The following is a 24,729-nucleotide window of genomic DNA, read 5'->3' on the forward strand; positions in this document are numbered from 1 at the left end:
TACTGATAAGTGAAAAATCAGAAAAATTAATTCTATGTACACAATAATACAGCCATATATATACATATATATATATATATATATATATATATTTTTTTTTTTTTTTTTTTTTTTTTTGAGACGGAGTCTTGCTCTGTCACCCAGGCTGGAGTGCAGTGGCTGGATCTCCGCTCACTGCAAGCTCCGCCTCCCGGGTTTACGCCATTCTCCTGCCTCAGCCTCCTGAGTAGCTGGGACTACAGGCGCCCACCACCTCGCCCGGCTAGTTTTTTGTATTTTTTAGTAGAGACGGGGTTTCACCAGGTTAACCAGGATGGTCTCAATCTCCTGACCTTGTGATCCGCCTGTCTCGGCCTCCCAAAGTGCTGGGATTACAGGCTTGAGCCACCGCGCCCGGCCAATACAGCCATATTTTTAAGTGTAAAAAGAGTTTGAAAAGAAACAGACCAAAAGCAAACTGCAGCTGTATTTGTGGGCCAGGTAGGTTTTGTTTATCCAATTTTCAACATTTTTGGTAACTTTTCTAAATTACTTTTATTTTTTGAAGTTATTTATTAATTATTATTATTATTATTTTGATACAGGGTCCTGCTCTGTTGCCCAGGCTGGGGTGCAGTGGCATGATCTCTGGTCACTGCAGCCTCTACCACCTGGATTCAAGTGATCCTCCCACCTCAGCCTGCCCAGTAGCTGGGACTACAGGCATGCGTCACAGGCCTGGCTAATTTTTAAACTACTTGTAGAGATGAGGTCTCCCTACATTACCCGGGCTTGTCTCAGACTCCTGGGCTCAAGCAATCCTCCTGCCTCAGCCTCCCAAAGTGCATGAGCCACTACACCCAGCCTGGAAAAAAAAATGTATAAAAAAAATAATAAGTATACTCTGCTGTAACCATCAGCCCCCTCTGTCTGTTCCCACTGCCAGGCCCCCCTCTCTCTGCCTGGGAGCTGTTCTTATCTCCCAACTGCTCAACTGAAATCAAGGCACTCCCTTCCTCAAAATCCTGCACCGGCTCCCCAGGTCTCCTTAACCTACACCCCACCCCTGGCCTCAAGCTACCGTCAGCTTTACCCTTCCCCTGCCCCACTCACAGTAACAGTCAAGTCAGGGAGCATTGCCACTTTCCTGGGTTTCTCTATTTGAGCCGCAGCCACCGTGTAAGGTAGGGAGAGAAGCTTTCTCTCTACTGAGAAGATGGAAGATCCCCAGAGTGGGAGTAAAAGTCCTGCACAAAGTCAGGCCGAATCCAGTGATTGGGGCTGGGACTCGAACCTCGCGTTCTGATCCAGGGTGAGGCAAGGGCGCCCCATTAACGTGTCCCGCCCGGGGATACCTGAGCCCTCTCTTCCATAGCTCAGCCTGAGGGGAGAACCCTCTACCTTCGTCCCAAATAAAACCTCCTGCTCCTCTCAACGCCTTTGCCCCTGACACCCCCGTTAGGCTGCACCCTCACTCCCCCACCCACGAGCTGCGTTTTCCCGGAAGATGGTTGGGGTCTCGGGATCCAAGACAGAGCCCTGCCTGGGCCCAACGAACGGGAGGGCGCTGGCTGGGGCCGGGGGTGGCCAGGGCCCCGGGGGAAAGGCGGTAAGCCTGAGCACGAGGGTACCAGGAGTCACCCCAGCCTAGCCACCCCGGGGAGGTTCCCACTAGCCCCGCGGGAGGATCCCTTCACTCCGCTGGTCGCCGCAGGGCAGGCGGACCCCATGCGGCCAGTCCGGGACTACCTGGGACTACCCGGGACTTCTCATCGCGTGGCCGGGCCGGCATCGCCCCTTGGTGGCAATTGTTTGTCATTACAACCTGGGGCGCAAAGTGGAATCCGAGTCCTCTATCCACTGAGGACCCCGGGGGTATTTTGGCGGATGGACCTGCGCACTAGGTTCTGAGTCCAGAAGGCTCAATATTCATCCTTCGTACATTTTCCTGAACCCCGATACCCCACAATCTCCTATCCACACATTAACTTTACCTTGGGACAGGCAAATATTAAGTAGAACCCTATGAAATTTACATTAGTTAACCGTTTTTGTAGTTTCGTTTTGTTTGTTTTATGTTTGAGACAGAGTCTCGCTCTGTCACCCAGGCTGGAGGCGATCTCGGCTCACTGCAACCTCCGCCTCCCGAGTTCAAGCGATTCTCCCGCCTCAGCCTCCCGAGTAGCTGGGACTACTGGCGTGCGCCACCACACCCAGCTAATTTTTTGTACTTTTTTTTGCAGAGACGGGGTTTTGCCATGTTGGCCAGGCTGGTCTCGAGCTCCTGACCTCAAGTGATCCACCCGCTTCGGCCTCCCAAAGCCCTGGGATTACAGGCGTGAGCTACCGCGCCTGGACTGTTCTGTTTTTTGAGACAGGATCTCCCTCCCTAACCCAGGCTAGAGTGCAGTGGCCCCCTCATGGCTCATTGCAGCCTCCGTTTCCCAGGCTCAAGCGATCCTCCCACTTCAGCCTTCTGAGAAGCTCAAGCCACAGGCGTGCATCACCAAGCCCAGGGTATTTTTTAATTTTTTGTAGAGATGAGGTCTCTCTATGTTACCCAGACTGGTCTCAAACTCTTGGACTCAAGCGATCCTCCCACCTCAGCCTCCCCACATGCTGGGATTACAGGTGTAAGCCAACACACCCAGCCGAGTTGGCCATTTTTAACACAAAAAAATACCAAAGACACACATGAACTCTACCCCACACTTCACTCACACATGCACAGACATGCAACACCTCTACACACTCCTCTCTCCTCCAGGGAACACACAGGCGGATACCCCTCCAGGAGACTTCAGTCATGGGACATGGAAACACCACCTGCCACTACATTACCATCACTGGGAGCTCCATACAACACCCCAGCCCTGCACAGCCATAAACCTAAATTCGAAGCTCCGCCCCGGGATTTTCAGTGCCCCGCCCCCGCCCCCACCCCTTGCTCCCTCTGCCTCCAGCTCACCAGGCGAGCATTTCCATATGGAAAGCCTTCCTCATCTCTAGCAACCAGCGCCTTTCTCTGCCCCACAACTCCTCAGACTGTATCGCATATACCCTAGGGATCTCATTAAAATGTGGATTCTGATTCTGTAGGCTTAGTGTAGGCCCCAGATCCTGCGTTTCTAACCAGCTCCCACGTAATGCCATGGCCCACACTTTGCTTTCTTCTCCAGCCAAAATTTCTCCAGGAGTTCCCTGCTATGGTCTCATCCCAGGCCCCTTCCCTCCCTCTGCCATCTGGAACGCACACCCTACCTCCACCACCCCACCCAAATGGAGAAGTCACTGATGAGTGAAGCTGATGGCCTTCTCTGTCTCTGAGACATTTATACGGGTCGGGGACGGGGGTTGCCCCACCCTTCGTGAACCACCTCCACTCATGGATTCTGAGTGTCTCCTGGTGGGACTCCTACCTCCTACTCCTACCTCTCCTCCATTGTGAACCTTTTTCTTTTAGACGGTCTCACTCCCATCACCCAGGCTGGAGTGCAGTGGCGTGATCTCGGCTCACTGCAACCTCTGCCTCCTAGGCTAAAGCAATCCTCCCACCTCAGCCTTCCAAGTAGCTGGGACACAGGTGCACACCACCACACCTGGCTAATTTTTTTGCATTTTTGGTAGTAAGGGGATTTCACTGTGTTGGCCAGGCTAGAACTAACCCCCAGGGAGCCCAGAGAGAACGTGGCAGAGAATAGAAAGCCCCCTGCTGGGCAAGAAGCTCATGGACTACTTGGAACTGCAATTTTTTTTTGCGGGGGGGGAACAGGGTCTTGCTCTGTACCCCCAGGCCCAAGTTCAGTGGTGCAATCATGGCTCACTGCAACCTTGACCTCTTAGGTTCAAGCGATCCTCTCACCTCAGCCTCCTGAGTAGCTGGGACTACAGGCGCACACCACTACGCCTACTATTTTTTTTTTTTTTTTTTTTTTTTCCTGTAGAGACAGGGTCTCCTTTTGTTAAGCAGGCTGGTCTCCAACTTCTGGGCTCAAGCTGTCCTCCCGCCTCAGCCTCCCAGTGCTGGAATTACAGGCATGAGCCACTGCACCCAGCCCTCTGTTCTCTTTATTCATTCAATAAATATTTTTTTAGTGTCTCTTGTATGCCAGGCACTATTCTAGAAGTTTGAGATAGATCAATGAGCAGAACAATGATGTCTACCCTTGTGGAGTGCCGCCATATTCTAGTGGGGGCCAGGAGTAAGGAAGATGCACTATAAACAACTATTTTAAAAACAAAAAACCAGGCTGAGCACGGTGGCCCACACCTGTAATCCCAGCATTTTGAGAGGCCGAGACAGGTGGATTACCTGAGACCAGGAGTTCGAGACCAGCCTGGCCAACATGGTGAAACCCCATCTCTACTAAAAATGCAAAAATTAGCTGGGTGTGGTGACAGGCGCCTGTAGTCCCAGCTACTTGGGAAGCTGAGGCAAGAGGATCGCTTGAACCCAGGAGGTGGAGGTTGCAGTGAGCTGAGATCCGGCCACTACACTGCACCCTGGGTGACAGAGTGAGACTCCATCGCAATGAAAAAAAAAAAAAAAAGAATGAAAAGAAATGCAGGCTGCAATGGTGGCTCACGTCTGTAATCCCAGCATTTTGGGAGGCCAAGGCAGTTGTATCGCTTGAGCTTAAGAGTTCAAGACCAGCCTGGGCAACACAGCAAAACCCTGTCTCTACAAAAAAAATAAAGAAAAAGGTGTGTGTGTGTGTGTGTGTGTGTGTGTGTGTGTAGATATGAAAGAAAAAATGTGTATGTGTATATATATATATTATATATATATGAAATGCAGCCCATGACCCCTTCCCTTGAGTCTGGTGGGCTCATGACACACTTATAACCAATAGGATGGGGCAGAAGTAACGCTACAGGACTGCTAAGGTTGGACTATAAAAGACAATGCAGCAGCCACCTTTTCTGCTGGACCACGTGGGCTTGAAGCCTCCAGCTGCCCTGTAAGCAGCCCAACTGCCCTGAGGCTGCTCCAAATCAGCCTGCCCAGAGAGACCACTCTGAGACTACGTGGAGAGAGAGATGCTTGTCCAGGCCCCAGCTGCCCCAGGCTCCCCCTTTGCTGTCCTAGTTCCAGCCATCATCTGACTGCAACCACATGAGAAACTCTGAACTAGAACCACCAGGTAAGCCCTTCCTGAATTCCTCATGGACAGCATCCATGAGCAAATAAAATGGTTCTTTCAAGTCATGAGGTTTTAGGGTAATTTTTTTCTTTTTTTGAGACAGGGTCTCACTCTGTCACCCAGGCTGGAGTGCAGTGGTGTAATCTCAGCCCACTGCAACCTCCACCTCCTGGGTTCAGATGATCCTCCTACCTCAACCTCCCAAGCAGCTGGGACCACAAGTGTCTACCACCAGACCTGGCTAATTTTTTTATTTTTTATTTTTACTTTACGCTGGGTTTTTTTTTTGTTTTTATTGGTTTGTTTGTCTATTTGTTTGTTTGTTTTGAGACAGGGTCTTGCTCTGTTGCCCAAGCTGGAGTGCAGTGGCGCAATCTCAGCTCACTGCAACCTCTACCTCCTGGGCTTAGGGCATCCTCCCACCTCAGTCACCCAAGTAGCTGGAACTACAGGTGCACACCACCGTGCCCAGCTAATTTTTGTATTTTTTTTTTATAGAGACAAGGTTTTGCCATGTTGCCCTGGCTGGTCTCAAATTCCTGAGCTCAAGCAATGTGCCTGCCTCAGCCTCCCAAAGTGCTGGGATTACAGGTATGAGCTACTGCACGCAGCCTAATTTTTTACGGTTTCTTTTTTGGGGTTTTTGTTGTTGTTGTTTGGTTGTGTTTTTGTTTGTTTGTTTTTTGGGTTTTTTTGAGATGGAGTCTGTCTCTGTCACCAGGCTGGAGTGCAGTGTCACGATCTCAACTCACTGCAACCTCTGCCTCCCAGGTTCAAACAATTCTCCTGCCTCAGCCTCCTGAGTAGCTGGGATTACAGGCATGCACCACCACGCACGGCTAACTTTTTTGTATTTTTCGTAGAGACAGGATTTCACCATATTGGCCAGGCTGGTCTAGAACTCCTGACATTGTGATCCACCCGCCTTGGCCTCCCAAAGCGTTGGGATTACAAGCATGAGGCACCAGCCTGAACCCATAGATGTTTTCTGTTGTTGTTGTTTGTTTGTTTTTGAGACGGAGTTTCGCTCTGTCACCCAGGCTAGAGTGCAGTGGCGCGATCTCGGTTCACTGCAAGCTCCGCCTCCCGGGTTCCTGCCATTCTCCTGCCTCAGCCTCCCAAGTAGCTGGGACTACAGGCACCTGCCACCACGCCTGGCTAATTTTTTGTATTTTTAATAGAGACAGGGTTTCACCATGTTAGCCAGAATGGTCTCCATCTCCTGACCTTGTGATCCGCCTGCTGCAGGCTCCCAAAGTACTGGGATTACAGGCGTGAGCCACTGCACCCGGAAAATGTTTTTTTGTTTGTTTGTTTTTAAGAAACAGCATTTCGGCCAGGTGTGGTGGCTCACACTTGTAATCCTAGCACTTTGGGAGGCCGAGACGGGCAGATTTCATGAGCTCAGGTGTTCGAGACCAGCCTGGGCAACATGGTGAAACCCTGTCTACTAAAATGCAAAAAATTAGCCGGGCATGGCAGCATGCGCCTGTAGTCCCAGCTACTTGGGAGGTTGAGGCAGGAGAATTGCTTGAACCTGGGAGGCAGAGGTTGCACTGAGTTGAGATCAAGCCACTGTACGCTAGTCTGGGTGACAGAGTGAGACTCTGTCTCAAAAAAAAAAGAAAAGAAAAGAGAAGAAACAGGGTTTCACTGTGTTGTCCAGGCTGCAGTACAGTGTGCATTCATAGCTCACTGCAGCCTCAACCTCCCTGGCTCAAGAGATCCTCCTACCTCAGCCTCCTGAGTAGCCAGGATTACAGGCATGAGTCACCACGCCCAACTGATCATAGATTTTTGGCTCTGAGAAAACAGGAAACTGAGTTGCCATCAACTGAGATGGGAAGATGTGAGTAAAGCAGATTTGGCCACAGCATGGGGGAATAGCACTCTGATTTAGATGCCTGGAATGTGAGATGCCTACTACATGTCTATTATATTAGGTCCAAGGGGTCGAGTAGGTAGTTAGAGACACAGATCTGCAGTTCAGAAGAATGGTCTGGGCTGAAATTAAAAACATGACAGTCATCAGCTTAGAGATGATATTTAAGTCATAAAACTACACAGGATCCCAAGAGAAAGAAAGTAGAGAAAAGGACCAAGGCCTGAGCCCTGTGGTTCTCCATCAGGAAGAGAGGAGGAGAAAGACAAGGACCAGGAAGGGAGTGTGGGGAGGAGCAGCCTGAAGCCAAGTGAAGGGGGTATGGAGGAGAAGGGAGGGAGGCAAAGGTGGCCAATAGGCTTAGAGGGAGGAGGGCTGAGAATTGACCCTTAGATTTAGCAATACAGTGGTCACCGGTGACCTTGACAGTGACCCTGGTAGGGGTGGGGGAGATGGCCTAAGTGGATTGCACCTAAGGGAGAACAAGAGGGACGACCTGGAGACGGCAACTTTGTTCGCTTTTTCCAGGAATTTTGAAGGTAAAAGGAGCAAAGACCTGGGGCAACAGTTAGTTGATCCAAGAGTGGAGTTGAGGGGTGGCAGGGGAGGTGAAGTCAGAAGTTTTGTTAGGGGCGGGGCACAGTGGCTCACGCCTGTAAACCCAGCACTTTGGGAGGTTGAGGTGAGCAGATCACCTGAGGTCAGGAGTTCACGACCAGCCTGGCTAACATGGTGAAAACCCTGTTTCAACTAGCCAGTTGTGGTGGCGCACACCTGTAATCCCAGCTACTCAGGCGAATGAGGCAGAAGAATTGCTCAAACCCAGGAGTGGAGTTTGCAGTGAGTTGAGATCGTGCCATTGCACTCCAGCTTGGGCAACAAGAGTGAAACTCCATCTCAAAAAAAAAAGAAAATAAGTTTTGTTAAGATGGAAAATAACTGTTTATATGCTGGTAGGAATTTTGATGATGGAGCAGCAGAGGGAAGACTTCCTGGAGCAATGCTCAGGAGGAAGGAAGGGATGGGGCCTGTGCACCAGGGCAGGAACTGACTTTAGATGACACCTGGGCTGTCCATCTACACTAACAGGTGGAGAGCAGAGACATGGGCACCTGTGTTTTCCGAGAGCTTCCCTTTTCTTTTCTTCTTTTTTTTTTGAGACACACGAAAAAAAAAAACAGCCAAGGCCTCACTCTGTTGCCCAGGCTGGAGTGTAGTGGCATGGTCATAGCTTACTGCAGCCTCAACCTCCCAGGCTCAAGCAATCCTCCCACCTCCACCTCCTGAGTAGCTGGGACTACACGTGCAGCTTGTGGTTGTAAACTTAAATTGAGACCAGGCGTCAAGGTTGTATGTCTTTCTCTAGCCATCACACATGTTCAGCTGTGTGGTACAGGAACAGGATAGATGGAAGGCGGATTTGACCAAGGTTTCTGTCACATGAGTGTGACAAAGCCAGAGGACTGCCCTGCGTCTGCCTTTGGTTGGGCCGGGGTGTATCTGTGTGCCTTTGTAGACAAGGGCAGATGGGACTGTCAGGAGGTCTATGCTACCCTGGGTATGTCAAAGTGTCTTGTATCTGTCAATGGCCACAGCTGGGTGTGTTTTTGTGTGTTCTTGGTGTCTTTCCACGTCTATGTCCATGTATTCCTATATGACACAGTTGCTGAGAATGCCTGAGAATGCCTAAGTGTGCACTTTTTTTTTTCTGAGACTGAGTCTTGCTCTGTCACCCAGGCTGGAGTGCAGTGGCGCGATCTTGGCTCACTGCAACCTCCACCTCCCAGGTTCGGCCTCCCGAGTAGCTGGGATTACAGGTGCCAGCCACCATACCTGGCTAATTTTTGTATTTTTTTTTTTTAGCAGAGATGGGACTTCACTATGTTAGCCAGGCTGGTCTCAAACTCCTGACCTCAAGTGATCCTCCCGCCTCGGCCTCCCAAAGTGCTGGGATTACAGGCATAAGCCACCACACCCGGCCTGTGTGAGTGAATAATTCTGTATCCAAACGTGTGAGTGGATCTGTGTACCTCGGTACACCTATATGGTATACAGAGGCATCTCTCTACATGTAGATGAGTATCTGTGTGACTGTGGCTGGTGTGGGTCTCCAAGTTTGTGTACTGTGTCTCTGTACACCCGTGTGTCTACATACTGTTTATCTGTTTGCATCTCAATGCTCTGGGGCTCTATATTTGTGTACTGTGCATATTTGTGTGTGTGCCTCCCCTCAGGAGCTGTGATATGCTACTGTCAAATGTCAACCCCAGCCCCTCACCCTGACTGATTCCTGTCACATTCACGCCCTGCTGGGCTGAGTTGCAGCCAAGAAGGGCTGTATTGGGAAGGAAAGCCTTGGGCTTAAACCTTGCTCCTGTGCTCAGGGTCCAGGACCCTTCCGGGTAGAAGTTGTGTCTCTACTCTCAGGATCTTCAAGACCCAAGTCTGGTGAGAAGCTGGATCCCCGAACCTGGGCACAATGACAACAGGCTCTGCTCTAACAAAATAACACCCAGCTTTAGAGGAAGAAAAATGTGAGCTAGACCCATACATCAACAATGGTCCTGTAGGCCTTCAACTCAGAGGGGTGGGGCTGGGTAGGAGTGCTGACCCCAGACGCTTACACTCTTCTCCTCCAGAAAGCAGGGCCAGTTCCCCAACCAGAGGAGAGGTGGAGGGGACAGAGTGGCCCCAGGGTCAATGGGCCTGGAGTTAATCATCTACTCTGGTATCTCTGGGCCCCATTGGCCGCCTGGGGACACGGCCCTCTGGGATGAAGCCCAAAGGAGTCGGAAGCAGCTTCCCAGCCCGTGTCCACCTCATAGGTTCAGGGGCAATGGAGCTGATTCAGTCAGCAGGAACTGAATTGGGTAGACCCCTAGGAAGCCCCTAGTCTGAGGGTGATACCAGTCCTGCCCTCAGGGAGCCCTAGTCTGAGTCAAAGAGGACAGAGACAAGAAGGAGGAATTCTGAGTGGAGAGGGGTCAGCGGGGGTGGCCTGCTGTGATGAAGAGCTGGCCTTGCAGCCTAGGGAAAGGGAAGCACATTTGGGTTGGAGGAGTTTGGAGAGGAAAACTAGTATGCCCCTGGAGGCTAAGACCTCCTCCTCCGGTGGATTCTGAGAAGTGTGTGTGTGGCGGGGTCTGAGAGTAAAGAGGAAAGAGAAAGAAGGCCCTGGAGGTGGCCCCACCAGGTAGGGGGTGCAGCCCCTCCATGCCATTGCTTCACGCTTTGCCTTGGAACCCAAGATTTCTAAGTGGGAAAACAAAGAACTCAATGAGGAGGTCCTATGTCAGCCCCTCCTTCCACTAGAGTCTCCCACCTGGAACAGTATGTGGGGGGCAGGGCAGGGGATGGGGACTCGGGGAAGATCCCAGAAACAGATGAGCGCACCCACTCAGCCTCCCCTGGAGAATCCTCAGGAGGGAAGCAGCCCAAATCCTGCTCTCCAAAAGGCAGAGCCCCAGGTGTCAGGACTCCAGCATGGGGAGACAAAACCACGTGCAAGGAAGCGGGGAGGAGCAGGGCTGGGAACTGAGGGTGCTTAGGGTCTGGCCATGCCACTGACAAGCTGTGTGACCTTGGCCAGGTCACCTCCCCTCTACAACAACAGAGGGTCCTCTTTCGCCCTCTATAACAACAGAGGGTCCAACTGGATCAGAGTGTACCCAAGGGCAGGATGTGCGCAGCTGACGGTGCCCAGCACACAGACACAGTATGAAGTAACATTGAATCATATCCTGTGAATGTTTTCAAGCCTTTCAAGTCCTTTCCAAAATTTGCTTAAGAGCATGGATCTGGAGCAGAACTGCTTCCTAGACCAGCTCCACGGCTTGTGAGCTGAGTGACCCTGACCCTCACATATTTCTGTACCTCCATTTTCTCATCTGTAACATGGGAATAATGATAATAGCTATCCTGGAGTCATTGGGAGGATTAAATGAATGACTATTTGTGAAGTGCTTTGCATAGTGCCTGGTGTTTGACATGTGTTAGCTATTCGTCTACCACAAAGAAGGCTTTGCTTGGTGCTAGGGTATCTTTAACACATGGCACCTGCTAACCTTCCATGTTACCAAGAAAGCAGGCAAGCTATGCAGCTGCAATATAATGGAATGTAATAACATTGTTTTCCTCTCACTTGATTCTTTTTCTTTCTTTTTTTTTTTTTTTTTTTTTTTTTTTTTGAGACAGGGTCTCACTCTGTCACCCAGACTGGAGTACAGTGGCACAATCTCAGTTCACCGCAATCTCCTCCTCCCAGGCTCAAATAATTATCTGGCCTCAGCCTCCTGAGTAGCTGGGATTACAGGCACATGTCACTACTGCCTGGCTAATTTTTGTATTTTTAGTAGAGACAGGGTTTCACCATGTTGGCCAGGATGGTCTTGAACTTCTGACCTCAAATGACTCACCCACCTCCTCACTTGATTCTTAAGGCATTCTGCTTATGGCAAGTGATACTGGCCTAGTTACAGACCTAATATGGATAAATTTTAAGTTTAAAAAGGTTAAAGAGGTTGAGTGAGGTGGCTCACACCTGTAATCCCAGCACCTTGGGAGGCAGAAGTGGGAGGACCGCTTGAGCTCAGGAGTTCGAGAACAGCCTGGGCAACAAGGTGAAAACCCATCTCTTCAAAAAAAAGTTTTTTAATTAGCTGGGCATAGTGGTGTGCATTTGTGGTCCCAGCTACTCGGGAGGCTGAGGCAGGAGGATCTTTTGATACTGGGAGTTGGAGGCTGCAGTAAGCTATGATTGTGCCACTGTACTCCAGCCTGGGCAACAGAGTGAGACCCTATCTCAAAAAAACAAAATGAAAAATTCCATTTTATTTTATTTTTACCAGAGATGGTATTTGATAAAGAAAAACTTTAACACTAAAAAAAAGTAACACTATTAAAATACTTTAACACTAAAGTATTTTAAGTTTTGAGGGGTGTTTTGAGGATATAACAGAATTCCTCAAGCTGGTACCCAGTGACTGGAGTTTGGCAAACCCTGGTAACTTCATGGTCATTCATGAGGATCTTCTTTGAGCTCAGGCAAACAGGACAGACAAGGCCAGCACCACCCGCCCCCCGCCCTCCCACTGTCCCCCTTCTACTCTTTGCAGCTCCCTCCTTCCAGACCCCTGCCCAGCCCTGTGCTCAAAGCCACCTGCAGTCCCTTATTCTCGGGTCAGAATGCCAATCATCCAAGGCCCTGCAGACTCCCAAAGCCGCCCCTGGAACCTACCTTGGCAGCAGATTAAAGACAACCTGCCACATTTAGTCTCAGCCCCATGACCGATAGTGGGTTCAGTTCCTCCAGGGGCGGGGGAGCCTAGTGGCCCCGCCCCCTGACCCATGGCCTGACCCTCCTCAAACGCACCCACAGGAGACTCCTAGTCCCCTGTCCGGACCCTGCCCTACCAGGTCCAGCCCCGCCCAACGGCAAGTTAAGAGCCCCCCAGTGCCAGACGCTCCAGACAGACTGCCACTCTTGGGTGGCCAAGAGTTGGTTGTCGTCATGGCGACGGCGCTGATGGCCGCGGTTCTGCGGGCAGCTGCTGTGGCCCCGAGGTTGAGCGGCCGGGGAGGCACTGGGGGATCCCGGAGGCTGAGCTGTGGCGCGCGGCGGCGGGCGGCGAGGGGCACCAGCCCGGGGCGCCGGCTCAGCACCGCCTGGTCGCAGCCCCAGCCCCCGCCGGAGGAGTACGCGGGCGCGGAAGACGTCTCCCAGTCGCCTGTCGCCGAGGAGCCGTCGTGGGTGCCAAGTCCCACGCCCCTGGTGCCCCACGAGCCCCCTGAGCCTCCCTCGGGCCGCTCGCTGGTGCAGAGGGACATCCAGGCCTTCCTGAACCAGTGCGGAGCCAGCCCCGGGGAGGCGCGCCACTGGCTCACGCAGTTCCAAACCTGCCACCACTCCGCGGACAAGCCCTTCGCCGTCATCGAGGTGAGCAGAGCCTGGCGTGGGCCGTGACACAGCGAAAGGATGGGGTTGTGTGGCCACCTGTCTTCAGGCATGGTAGGATAGGCTGCGGGCTCTGCGCAGTGAAAGCGGGAAGGAGCCCGGCAGAGCCCAGACCAGCGCCGCCGGGAATGGGTGAGGCCATAAGCTCCTCCGGAAGCCTCGCGCCCAGCCCGAGTGAGGATCCTGGGGGGCCCCCACCCGCCAGGTGTGATGCTCTGAAGAAGGCCCCCAACACGGGCGCACTTAGGGGTTCAGAAGGACCTGGACAGGAGCCGCCTGCATTGCCCCTCCCCCAAAGGTGTCCCGGAGTCCAAGGTCGCAGGGAGAAGGGCGGGAGGTACCCCAGCGTGAGACAAGGGAGTGGCAAGACCCAATGGGGCAAAGGGCGGAGCAGGTGAGCACCAGTGGCAAGAAGTGGGTTCTGACAGCTTCTGGAAGCGTAGGGTCACCGAGCCGGCCCTGCAGGCCAGGCTGTGGGAGCCAGCGGCTCAGGGCTGTGTCACACTCCTTGAAAGCCCACTCCTCCGCAGGTGGACGAGGAGGTACTCAAGTACCAGCAGAGCGTATCCAGTCTGGCCTTCGCCCTGGCCTTCTTGCAGCGCATGGACATGAAGCCGCTGGTGGTCCTGGGGCTGCCCGCCCCCACGGCGCCCTCAGGCTGTCTTTCCTTCTGGGAGGCCAAGGCGCAGCTGGCTGAGAGCTGCAAGGTGCTGGTGGACGCGCTTCGACACAACGCCGCCACTGCTGTGCCTTTTTTTGGCGGCGGGTCGGTGCTAGGCGCTGCCGAGCCGGCTCCCCATGCCAGGTTAGTGCCCGCCCAGGAGTCCTCAGAGCGCGCTACTCCGCCCGCCCTGTCCCGTCCAGCAGGCCTGGAGGGGGCCCTCTCGAGCACCACGTCTGGCCCACAGCTACGGCGGCATCGTCTCGGTGGAGACAGACCTGCTGCAGTGGTGCCTGGAGTCGGGCAGTATCCCCATCCTGTGCCCCATCGGGGAGACGGCCGCGCGCCGCTCCGTGCTTCTCGACTCCCTGGAGGTGACCGCGTCGCTGGCCAAGGCCCTGCGGCCCACCAAAATCATTTTCCTCAATAACACAGGCGGCCTGCGCGACAGCAGCCAGAAGGTGCGGCCCTTTCTTTCCCCATCCCCCACCCGGGCGATCCGGGCCTTCTCTTGCGCCCCTCGCACTTCTCCCCGACGGGCTGCAGACTCACTAGCAAGCCGGGTGGGTAGAAAAGCCTAAGGGAGTATAGGGGAGGAGTTCGGCCCCGGGTGCCTAGATCTGCGCCCTTCCCAGCCAAGGACTCCGACCGGCAGTAAGGATAAAGGGGTAAGAGAAAAGAGAGGTCCGTGGGAGCAGGGGCGCAGTCCGTGCCGGCTGTGGGCCAGGCTCACCCGCTGGCTCCGGACACAGGTCCTGAGTAACGTGAACCTGCCCGCCGACCTGGACCTGGTGAGTAACGCCGAGTGGGTGAGCACAAAAGAACGGCAGCAGATGCGGCTCATCGTGGACGTGCTCAGCCGCCTGCCCCACCACTCCTCAGCCGTCATCACCGCCGCTAGCACTCTGCTCACTGAGCTCTTCAGCAACAAGGGTGAGGGCGGCGGGCGGGCAGGGGACTGGGTCCCGGGAGTGAGCACTGGCCGGGGATGAGTGTCTGCGGGCAGGAGGAGCGGCTTCTCCTCCTGTGCAGGGGCCGTAGAGGGGGCGGGAGTTGTCACAGCATTGGCTCCTGCTGCTGCCGCAGCCCGGGGGAGGTGAGAGAGGAGGAGACCCAGCTTACTGGAAAAGAACTCCAAAGGAATTAAAGGAATGGGCGGGACTGGGGGTCGGGGGAAGGAAGCGTCCGGTGGGCGGGGCCAGGAGGGGCGGGACCACGAGGGAGAGGCTCCAACACGAGAGATGGGCGCGGCTTAGGTGGGTGGGCCGGGTCAGAGGCGGGAGGCAGACTTCAACGAGAGAGGCAGGACTAAGGTAAGTGGATAGGGCTCCAGGCCACAGGAGGAGCTTAGGGCACAATCTCTGCCTGAGAAAAGCATCTCCTTTAATGAAAATCACAGACAAATCTATGCAGACCACTGAAATCATTTCACTGTGGAGGTCTCCCAAAGACAGAAATTCTCCCACCAGCCCGTCCTACCTGCGGCCCCCACCAGGCTGCGCAAACGGCTCTCCAGCCAGATGAGCCCCTCCCCATCATCCTCCAGGGTCCGGGACCCTGTTCAAGAACGCCGAGCGAATGCTACGGGTGCGCAGGCTGGACAAGCTGGACCAGGACCGTCTAGTGGACCTGGTCAACGCCAGCTTCGGCAAGAAGCTCAGGGACGACTACCTGGCCTCGCTGCGCCCGCGGCTGCACTCCATCTACGTCTCCGAGGGGTGAGCCTGTGGACCCCAGAGGGCAGGGTCTGGGAGGCAGTCGGGCAGCTTCGGACCAAGGAGAGGTCCCAGCCTGCCGCTCTCCCGCTGCACCAGATACAACGCTGCCGCCATTCTGACCATGGAGCCCGTCCTGGGGGGCACCCCGTACCTGGACAAATTTGTGGTGAGCTCCAGCCGCCAGGGCCAAGGCTCCGGCCAGATGCTGTGGGAGTGCCTGCGGCGGGACCTGCAGACGCTTTTCTGGCGCTCCCGGGTCACCAACCCCATCAATCCCTGGTAGGTCCCGCCACTCCCAGCTCTGGGCTGGGCCCCTACTTCCCTCTCCTCTCCAGCCCTTGCGAACCATGCCAAGAAGGCTGGGCTTCCTCTTCTTCCACGGGTCTCCCTTTCACTACCTCCCAGGGGCAGACCTCACAGAAAGCCTGAGATTTCCCGAGTTAGAGCACGCTTAACACTCCTTTCCTGGAAGCATGTGACACCTCCTAACCCCCGCGCAGCCCGCCTCTCACAGGGGCCTGAGGAATCCTAACCCTTCAGCGTTTATTGAGGCTTGCGGTGCCTCCAGTGGAACAACCCTCCTCTCTCCTTCAGTAACTACCCCCTCACCCCTACACCCTGCTCTGTGAGCACTAGGAAGTGAGCAAGAACCCTCCTCTTTGCTGAGCAGCCAAGGCAGTGTGGAGAGCAAGGCACCCGCTCCCTTCCTGTGTGTGCCTGGCAAGGTACCTAACTTCTCTGAGCCTTAGCTGCTTCTCTGTGAGCTGAACAATGCCAGGCTCAGGCCTCTGCTGTGAAGATAAAATGAGATAACACATAGCAGGACTTAGCTGGGTGCCCAGCATGCAGTAGGTCCTCAATCAATGTTCTTTGAAGACAGAACCAGTGAGTAATGAACACTGGCCTTGCCCTAAAAACTTTCTTGCATCACCTCCCCACACCCAGGTACTTCAAACACAGTGATGGCAGCTTCTCCAACAAGCAGTGGATCTTCTTCTGGTTCGGCCTGGCTGATATCCGGGACTCCTATGAGTTGGTCAACCATGCCAAGGGACTGCCAGACTCCTTTCGCAAGCCAGCTTCTGACCCAGGCAGCTGACCTTCACCATGGACCCTACAGGCCCTGGAATGGCCAGGGTGGACCAAAAGCCATGCCAGCTGGGGATGACCCCAGGCAGCCACCCACAGGCTGGATGGGGCTTGTTGGCTGAGTGATCTGCAAAGGAAAAAGCTGCCCCAGCTCTGCCCAGAGGAGGCGCTGAAGTGGGACAAGCACAGGAAAGAGGGGGGCCAGTCTAGGACCCCAACTCAACTCGCTCCAAAGCCACAAGCAAATGGCCTTTGATTTTCAACCTGGGGATTAGGGGAGGGGAAGATGCCTTCCAGGGTTCTACTCAGGACTAACCCTAAGGATGGGCTAGTTTCTGTGCCTCTGTACTATGTTTTGAGGCTCCCTTACCCAAAATAACACCCCTGCCTGCATGATATTGTACCATTCATTTTAATTCTTTTGGGTCTTGCAGTTTTTCAGGAGGCCTTGATTAAAATGCAAATGCTTGTCTGAGAGTCAGCTCACACTTGAAAGAAAATTAGAAGTGACCCCGTGGGAGCAAGATTTTTTTTTTTTTTTTTTTTAAGACAGGGTCTTTCTCTTTTACTAAGACTGGAGTACAGTGGTACAATCACAGTTCACTGCAGCCTCGACCTCCCAGGCTCAAGCAGTCCTCCGTCAGCCTCCTAAGTAAGCTGGTACCACAGGCACGCACTGCCACACCTGGCTTTTTTGTTGTTGTTGGAGATGAGGTCTCACTATGTTGCCAAGGCTGGTCTCACAAACTCCTGGGCTCAAGCAGTCCTCCCTCCTTGGTCTCCCAAAGTGCTAGGATTACAGGCTGGGAGTAAGATCTTGAGGGCTGGGGAATCAGAGGACTCCTGGAGGGAGTAGAGGACTTCTATGATGAATGCTGCCACCGTCTCCCTCCCAGAGGTTAGGAAGCATCTTCCCTTCCACAGATCAGGCCACAGCAGCACCAGCTCCCCTTCCCCGTGGGTGCCTCCACCCATAACTCCCTTTCTAGGCTGGGCTCACAGCCAGAACCAGACATCCGTGGCAGACCGTTTACCTGCAAGAGCCCAGAGAAGTTAAAAGATGGCTTTGGTGGGCCGGGCGCAGTGGCTCATGCCTGTAATCCCAGCACTTTGGGAGGCGGAGGCAGGCGGATCACGAGGTCAGGAGATCAAGACCATCCTGGCTAATATGGTGAACCCGTCTCTACTAAAAATACAAAAAATTACCCGGGCATGGAGGCACGCACCTGTAGTCCCAGCTACTCGGGAGGCTGAGGCAGAAGAATTGCTTGAACCCAGGAGGCAGAGATTGCAGTGAGCTGAGATCGCGCCACTGCACTCCAGCCTGGTGCCAGAGAAAGACTCCGTCTCAAAAAAAAAAAAAGACTTTGGCTTAAAAGCTCAAACTTGGACTTTTCCCTAGGCCCTACTAGCGGTTGTGTCCAGTCTCTAAAGGACTAGATGGGCAGAAATCCAAAGCTCAGGGGTTTCATTGGACATTTTTTGAAGCTCCACGATGTACCAGACACCATACCAGCTACTGCTGGGGTGACTTTCTGGCAGATGCACATAGACCAGAAGGGAGAAGGTCGCCGGACCCAGTGGCTCACCCCTGTAATCCCAGCACTTTGGGAGGCCAGGGTGGGTGGATAACGATGTCAGGAGTTTGAGACCAGCCTGGTCAATGTGGTGAAACCCTGTCTCTACTAAAAAATACAAAAATTCGCCAGGCATGGTGGCAGGCACCTATAATCCCAGCTACTCGGGAGACTGAGGCAGGAGAATCACTTGAACCTGGGAGGCGGAGGTTGCAGTAAGCCGAGATCTTGCCACTGCACTCCAGCTTGGGTGACAGAGCGAGACTCTATCTCAAAAAACAAAAAAAACTGTAGTCCCAGCTACTTGGGAGGCTGAGGCAGGAGAATGGCGTGAACCCAGGAGACAGAGCTCATAGTGAGCAGAGATCGCGCCACTGCACTCCAGCCTGGGCGACAGAGCAAGACTCCATCTCAAAAACAAACAACAACAACAACAACAACAACAAAAAAACAAAGCGAGAAGGTCAACAGACCATCATGGCACAGTAGGGGCTGGAATAGAGTGGCCTCTGTCTCCCCTCAGGAGATGGGTCACACTGAGTACATATCTGGACCTGGCCATTAGATAGACCCGACCTGGAATCCAGCTCTGTGGGCTGGATTTGCTCTGTGGCTTGACTAAAACTGCTTACCCTCTCTGAGCCTCCGTTTCCTTCATGTGTAAAATGTAAAATATTCTACTTCACAGTGGACACTTCACAGTTCTCTCCCTCTAGCTGCTCTCACCAAAGATGTCTTCATAAGAACCAGCTCCAAATGGGGAGAAAAAGACAACCTACAACAAGAGGGATTGAGGTGAGGGATCGAAAGCATATAGTACAGTGACGATTTTGAGATTCTTGAAAAAGAGAGCCATTGGGCACAGTGGCTCATGCCTGTAGTCCCGGCACTTTGGGAGGCTGAGGCTGAGGCTGAAGAATTGATTGAGCCAAGGAGTTTGAAACCAGCCTGGACAACAAAAATTGATTGAGCCAAGGAGTCTGAAACCAGCCTGGACACCAAAGTGAGACCTCGTCTCTAAAAAACAAAGAAGTGAAAAATTAAAAAAAAAAAAAAAAAAAAAAAGAGAGCCAAAGAACTGTGGGAAATCTTGGAACAGGAGAAAGATCACAGGAGGCCCACGGTGGGGCTTAACCAGATCTGGTGTTTCAAGAAACCCAAGATCAATCCCAGCCAATGGCAAAGTGCCCTGTTGGGGAGAAGAGAAAAGCAAAACCAAATGTCTATATAAAATGTTTATTTTTGGAGGACTGTGTGGTCTGGTGTTTGGCAGGGAACTCCACCCCCACCAGGCCAACCATGGAGCTAGAAACGGAGACAGCAGGAAGGGCAAAGCTGGTCACTGCTTGTTCCACCCCTGCACAGTCCAGAGCAGACCAGGGCCTGCTCCGCTCTCAAGGTGAGTGACAGAGAGCTGGTACTGTTTCTGCCCCTAACATGCCCTGAGGACCCATGTGACTTCTGTAGTGCTCAGCTCCTGTGCCCCTCCTGGGCCTGATCCACATGTATCAACACACACACTCACTCTCAGTCTCTGAACAGCACTGTAGAGCCTAACTGCATCTGCCAGGTTCAAAGAGGAATTTTTCACATTTGCTCACTTCCAATTTCCATCTTCCTTCCTCTGTCTCCCACTCTCAGTAGCCGCATCCCAGCCCTGCCATACTCCCTTCTCAGGGACAGGAGATCCAGGGGGCAGCTGGCCTCAGCTCTCCTAACAGGAAAAAAACCTGTACGGCATTAGTGCCAGGGCTCCTGCCCTCCCAAGCTCTAAGCCCAGAAATTTGGACAAATGAGCTGCCTCTTAACTGCAAAAAAACAATTTTAAAAAAGCAAAAGATCAAACGGACCAAAAAGCATAAATAAACAGCAACTGGACCAGCGAGGAGGAAGGCAGGGTGACCCTCAGTGGCTCCCTGTGCCCATCTCAGCCTCTTGCCATAAAACTCAGCCATCAGTGGCCAGGATGACAGCAGTTCCGAAGATGCCCACACTCTCTCCAAGGAGCTTCATCTGGTTCCAGAACTCAACACGCCGTGTGTTGTGCCAGTAAGCAACATTGCCATCAATGAGCAGCATGACCGGGGGCAGCAGTACAGCCAGGATCTGGGCAGCGAGGGTCACGTAGTAGCCTGACAGAAAGGCCAGGGCCAGGACGCCATACAGCACGAAGAACAGCTGGATCATCAGCTCCCCTCCTGGGAGATGGTTCAGATACGCCAGCCGGTCCTCCTTGCTGTGCTGCAGTGAGTAGGCCTGGAGACATACCATCCTCTAAGACTCTCCAACAGGCTCAGAAGCCTGTCGGGAAAACCACCCCTGAGATGGCACCTGCAAATGAGACCCTGCAAATGGGCTTCCGACTCCCCTCTTGGACTGGGGAACCTCTGAAAGTAGGGCCTTTGTCTCCCCCTCAGACTACGGAGCCCCAGGAGGTTAGGGTCTATGTCTCCCCTCACTCTAGGGGCTATGAAGGAAGTGTATTTCCACAGTCAGACTGGAGCTCCCACCTCTAAATAGGGGAGCTCACATAGAGAGCTGTACATGAGATATACTCAGTAATTAAGATGAGACCAAGTAGCTTGGGGCCTGTCCATGTCCCCATCCATCCTGGCCTCCTCTAGCACCAGGGAGAACCATAAGTGGCTACCCTAGAGCTCTCATCAGCTCTAGGAGGCAGAGTCCCAGCTGGGGCCTGACTCCCACCAAACCTCTCCTTTATCCCCTTCTAGTCCTTTGGGGGCTGGAGCCATGAGAGAATCACCCCATCTTGTTCTCCTGGCTCTCAGGGTTGGAATTTAATGGCCAGTCTACCTCATGGCAACACTGTTGGAGGAAGGGCCTCTCAACAGGCATTTGGAGGGCCCTGAGGCCTAGAAGCTGGCCGGGACAATTCTCAGGGAGCCAGGCCATCAGGAACTGCATACAAGGCCTCCTTCTGTGTCTACCTTCCTGGGGTTCTGCCGTGCCTGGACTCAGAGTTCACTCCTAGCCAGGCACCTCCAACCAACAGTCCCCCAACATACCACACAGATGAGGTAGATACCCAGGAACACCTGGCCGGTGGACTGCAGGGAGCGGCTGCGAGGTTTCCGACGGTACAGCTCCCCAGCACCGCTGGCCAACACAAGAAAGCCGCCGATGATGGCAACTGTGCGCGAGTACATACGGACCTAGGCCGGGGCAAGGGGACTCCAGTCAAGAACTGCAGCGGCCATATCTCTCCTGGCTTCCCAGAGCGTAGAACCACCCATCTCTACACATCCCATTCCATCTGATGAACCCTCCTACATTTCCAAGCTTGGTGGGCAGATGCAACAGAGACAGATCATTCTTTATATATATATATAGAAGTAGAAACTGAGGCCCAGAGGGTCAAGAAAACTGTCAGGTCTGGCCGGGCGCGGTGGCTGCCACCTGTAATCCCAGCACTTTGGGAGGCCGAGGCAGGTGGATCACTCTGAGGTCAGGAGTTTGAGACCAGCCTGGACAACATGAGGAAACCCTGTCTCTACTAAAAATATAAAAATTAGTTGGGTGTGGTGAAGGGCACCTGTAGTCCCAGCTACTTGGAAGACTGAGGCAGGAGAATGGCTTGAACCTGCGAGGCAGAGGTTGCAGTGAGCCAAAATTGCGCCACTGCACTCCAGCCTGGGCTATGGAGCAAGACTCCGTCTCAAAAAACAACAAAAAAGAAAACTGGCAGGTCCTACCTGCCAGTAAGTGGCAGAACCCAGACACAATGTGTTTCTCCCTTCCTCACTCTCAGATCTGTAGACTGTAAACTTGGTGTTCTTTATTCTACGTGGCATGGGATCTATCCCACAAAAACATGATCTTGCTGCCCTGTAGTTGTTCACACATCTGCCTCCCCTAAGGGTCTGACAGTCTCTTCCTCAAGGACAGTGCCTTTGTCCAACCTTATCTCCAAGCCTGCAGGGCCTGACACAGGTTCTGGCTTAAATTCTATACTAAGAGCAATTACATTTACATAAAATTATTTTATGAAAACTAGGTACTCTCCTAGGTCCTTTGTACCCCGTGAGTCTGAAATTACTAAACAGTTTAAAAGATTCTGGGAACCAGGTGACTGGGGTTCTGGTCCCACCAGTATCCTAACTGTGGTGTGGCTTTGGGAAAGTCTGTTTCCCATCTCTGGACCTCAGTTTCCACACTTGGAAGTTTGTGTGGTCTCTAAGATCCATTTCTGTGCTCTGTAATCTCCATAAGCCTAGGGGTTCGAACCTCCCAGGCTTCACACTATGCACCTGGCCAGCACCATTCATCGCCCACCAACAGCCCTGGGCATTGGCCTCTGATTCCCCGTCACCCAGAGGGACGCCCCTTTTGGGGCCGAGGCGCTCACCTTCAGCCATTCCCCGTAGTGGACGTAGCCCCCGATGTAGGCGGCGTAGGTGCTAATGGCCAATTGGAGTGCGGCCCCCAGCGCGAACCAGCGCCGCTTCACGCCAAAAGACATGAAACTAGCGCACAGCACGGCCGCCCCCATGTCGAAATACAGGTAAGGCACTGGGATGTCGGGCTTCCTGCGACCGGGAGTGGGGAAGCAACGAGGACAGAATGAAGGGGTGGGGGAAGAAATTTGAGACCCTTGAGTTCCCACAGGCTCCACTGCTCCCCCAAACCAGACTCCCCTCCCATGGACAGGACTGCCCTACCAGATTTGGCCCGACATGCAGACCAGAACCCCTCCCAGGGAGGTCCCAATTCCTCCCAGTCCAAGGGTCCCGACTTCTAGCCCCCAATTTATTTCTCACATCACCGCCCCCTGCCGCGTTTAGCGGCTGCGTAGGCCTGCTCACCGGCGTGCCTCAGCCCTCTCAGCGTAGAGCATGAGCTGGCTGAAGCAGCCCCAAAAGGGGCAGCGTGTGAGCAGCACCGAACCCAACTGCATGATCAGCTGCAACATCCACCGTCTCGAACCTATCTTCGACGCCATCTTGGGAAAGGGCAAGTCCGCTGCGGCCTCACCCCAGTCAGAGAGGCCGGCGCGGGGATGGGACACGCAGCTTCCGGGTTAAGCGCTTTTTCTTTTTTTTTCCTCCCGGAAACAACGATATCGCTCTGTAGTTCCGGAGCTAAGGTGATCTAGTCGCGAAGTCCAACATTTTCGTCTGCTCATGGAGCCTTCAGGGCCCATCTGTGTCCCTGCAAAATTGAAAACTAGGAACAGTGGGCTCAAGATAGCAGAAGTCTTGGACCGTAGTTTGATGTATTAAAGCAAACTGGTCTTTGAATGCAGCCCGATCAGGGCACTAATCCTAATTCCAACCTGATGTGATTTTGGGCATATCACCTAAACTTTATGAGATGCATCATGAAATGGGGATAATTACACCTACCTCAGAGTTGAACTTCTTCCTTTGTTTTGTTTTGTTTTGTTTTTGAGACGGAGTCTCACTCTGTCGCCTAGGCTGGAGTGCGATGGCGCGATCCCGGCTCACTGTAATCTCCGCATCCCGGGTTCAAGAGATTCTCCTGCCTCAGCCTCCCGGGTAGCTGGGACTACTCGGCTCGTGCCACCAGGCCCCGGCTAATTTTTTGTAGTTTTAGTAGAGATGGAGTTTCACCCTGTTAGCCAGGATGGTCTCGATTTCCTGACCTCGTGATCCGCCCCCCCTCGGGGGCGGGGATTACAAAATGCTGGGATTACAGACATGAACCAGTGCGCCGCCCCAGAGTTGTGAACTTTAAATGTGACAAGGTCGGTCCTAGTACATGGTAGCGGTTCAATAAATGGTACACATAACGCACCAGAGGAAATCCCCGTTTCTGTTAAGTTCAAAGTAAGGGGTCCTCCTGGCTCAAAGTCACCTCTTTGGGTTTTGCCTTTTGCCTGTCGCCTGAGAGAAAAGGGAGATCTGAACATCTGGGACATCTCAAGGCAGTCCATTTCTCCAGCTGCCATGCTCCCACTGTAGTCCAAATTGTCATATTTTGTCAGCTTAATTGCAGCTGACATCCAGGTGGTCTCTGCGTTCCCCTTCAGTGTGTCCTCAGCCCCTTCTCCCACCCCTCACCCGTTTATATGTTCTCATAACATCAGCTACCTTCCTTTGAATCACTTGGCACGGTGACATTTATACATATATATATATATATGCTTTTTTCCATTTTTGAGACAGGGTCTCACTCTGTCACCCAGGCTGGAGTGCAGTAGTGCGATCTTGGCTCACTACAGCCTACACCTCCCAGGTTCAAGCGATTCTCCTGCCTCAGCCTCCCAAGTAGCTGGGATTACTGGCACCCGCCACCACACCTGGCTAATTTTTATTTTTAGTGGAGACAGGGTTTCACCATGTTGACCAGCCTGGTCTCGAACTCCTAACCTCAAGCGATCCATCCACCTCATCCTCCCAAAGTGCTGGGATTATAGGCGTGAGCCACTGCACCCAGCCAATGTATTTGTGATTCTTTTATTGACAATCTTCCCCCACTAGATTCTGAGCTCCATAAGGACAAACACAGTGCCTGGGTTTCTGTTTACTGTTTACAGATGCTCCTTGACTTGTGATAGAGTTATATCCTGATAAACCCATCATAGGTTGAAAATACTGTAAGTTGAAAATGTGTGGCTGACTGGAAGCTGTGGCTCGCTGAGACTGCCCAGCATTGCAGGAGAAATACAGTTTCCACTGAATGCAGATCTGCTTTCGCACCAATGTAAAGTTGAAAACTCCAATGCTGGGAACCATCTATACATCC

The 24,729-nt window shown here is 53.1% G+C and overlaps 2 protein-coding genes across 2 annotated transcripts; one reads left to right on the forward strand and one right to left on the reverse strand.

The window, feature by feature from the left end:
• The first annotated feature begins 12,189 nt into the window (after window positions 1–12,189).
• Window positions 12,190–16,903, forward strand: NAGS (N-acetylglutamate synthase). Its single transcript, XM_010353937.2, has 7 exons — window positions 12,190–12,940; window positions 13,489–13,763; window positions 13,867–14,080; window positions 14,372–14,552; window positions 15,166–15,337; window positions 15,434–15,616; window positions 16,283–16,903. The coding sequence occupies exons 1-7, from the start codon at window positions 12,515–12,517 to the stop codon at window positions 16,434–16,436; spliced, it is 1,605 nt and encodes a 534-aa protein (XP_010352239.1). The 5' UTR covers window positions 12,190–12,514; the 3' UTR covers window positions 16,437–16,903.
• A 2,320-nt stretch (window positions 16,904–19,223) lies between these two features.
• TMEM101 (transmembrane protein 101) lies at window positions 19,224–23,429 on the reverse strand. Its single transcript, XM_010353938.2, has 5 exons — window positions 23,367–23,429; window positions 22,827–23,172; window positions 22,370–22,550; window positions 21,030–21,176; window positions 19,224–20,259 (listed from the first exon to the last, which is right to left on the reverse strand). The coding sequence occupies exons 2-5, from the start codon at window positions 22,961–22,963 to the stop codon at window positions 19,951–19,953; spliced, it is 774 nt and encodes a 257-aa protein (XP_010352240.1). The 5' UTR covers window positions 22,964–23,172; window positions 23,367–23,429; the 3' UTR covers window positions 19,224–19,950.
• Between the last annotated feature and the right edge of the window lie 1,300 nt (window positions 23,430–24,729).

Source organism: Rhinopithecus roxellana, chromosome 19, assembly GCF_007565055.1.
Source record: "Rhinopithecus roxellana isolate Shanxi Qingling chromosome 19, ASM756505v1, whole genome shotgun sequence".
NCBI lineage: Eukaryota > Metazoa > Chordata > Mammalia > Primates > Cercopithecidae > Rhinopithecus > Rhinopithecus roxellana.

Excerpts from the sequence above, each read along its gene's own strand:
- NAGS (XM_010353937.2), top strand. The coding sequence starts at position 12,515 with ATGGCGACGGCGCTGATGGCCGCGGTTCTGCGGGCAGCTGCTGTGGCC. Across the intron at positions 13,764-13,866 it reads GAGCCGGCTCCCCATGCCAG|CTACGGCGGCATCGTCTCGG; the intron begins GTTAGTGCCCGC and ends TCTGGCCCACAG. Across the intron at positions 14,553-15,165 it reads TGAGCTCTTCAGCAACAAGG|GGTCCGGGACCCTGTTCAAG; the intron begins GTGAGGGCGGCG and ends ATCATCCTCCAG.
- TMEM101 (XM_010353938.2), bottom strand. The coding sequence starts at position 22,963 with ATGGCGTCGAAGATAGGTTCGAGACGGTGGATGTTGCAGCTGATCATG. Across the intron at positions 21,177-22,369 it reads ACTACGGGGAATGGCTGAAG|GTCCGTATGTACTCGCGCAC; the intron begins GTGAGCGCCTCG and ends GCCCCGGCCTAG. Across the intron at positions 20,260-21,029 it reads GTATCTACCTCATCTGTGTG|GCCTACTCACTGCAGCACAG; the intron begins GTATGTTGGGGG and ends GTATGTCTCCAG.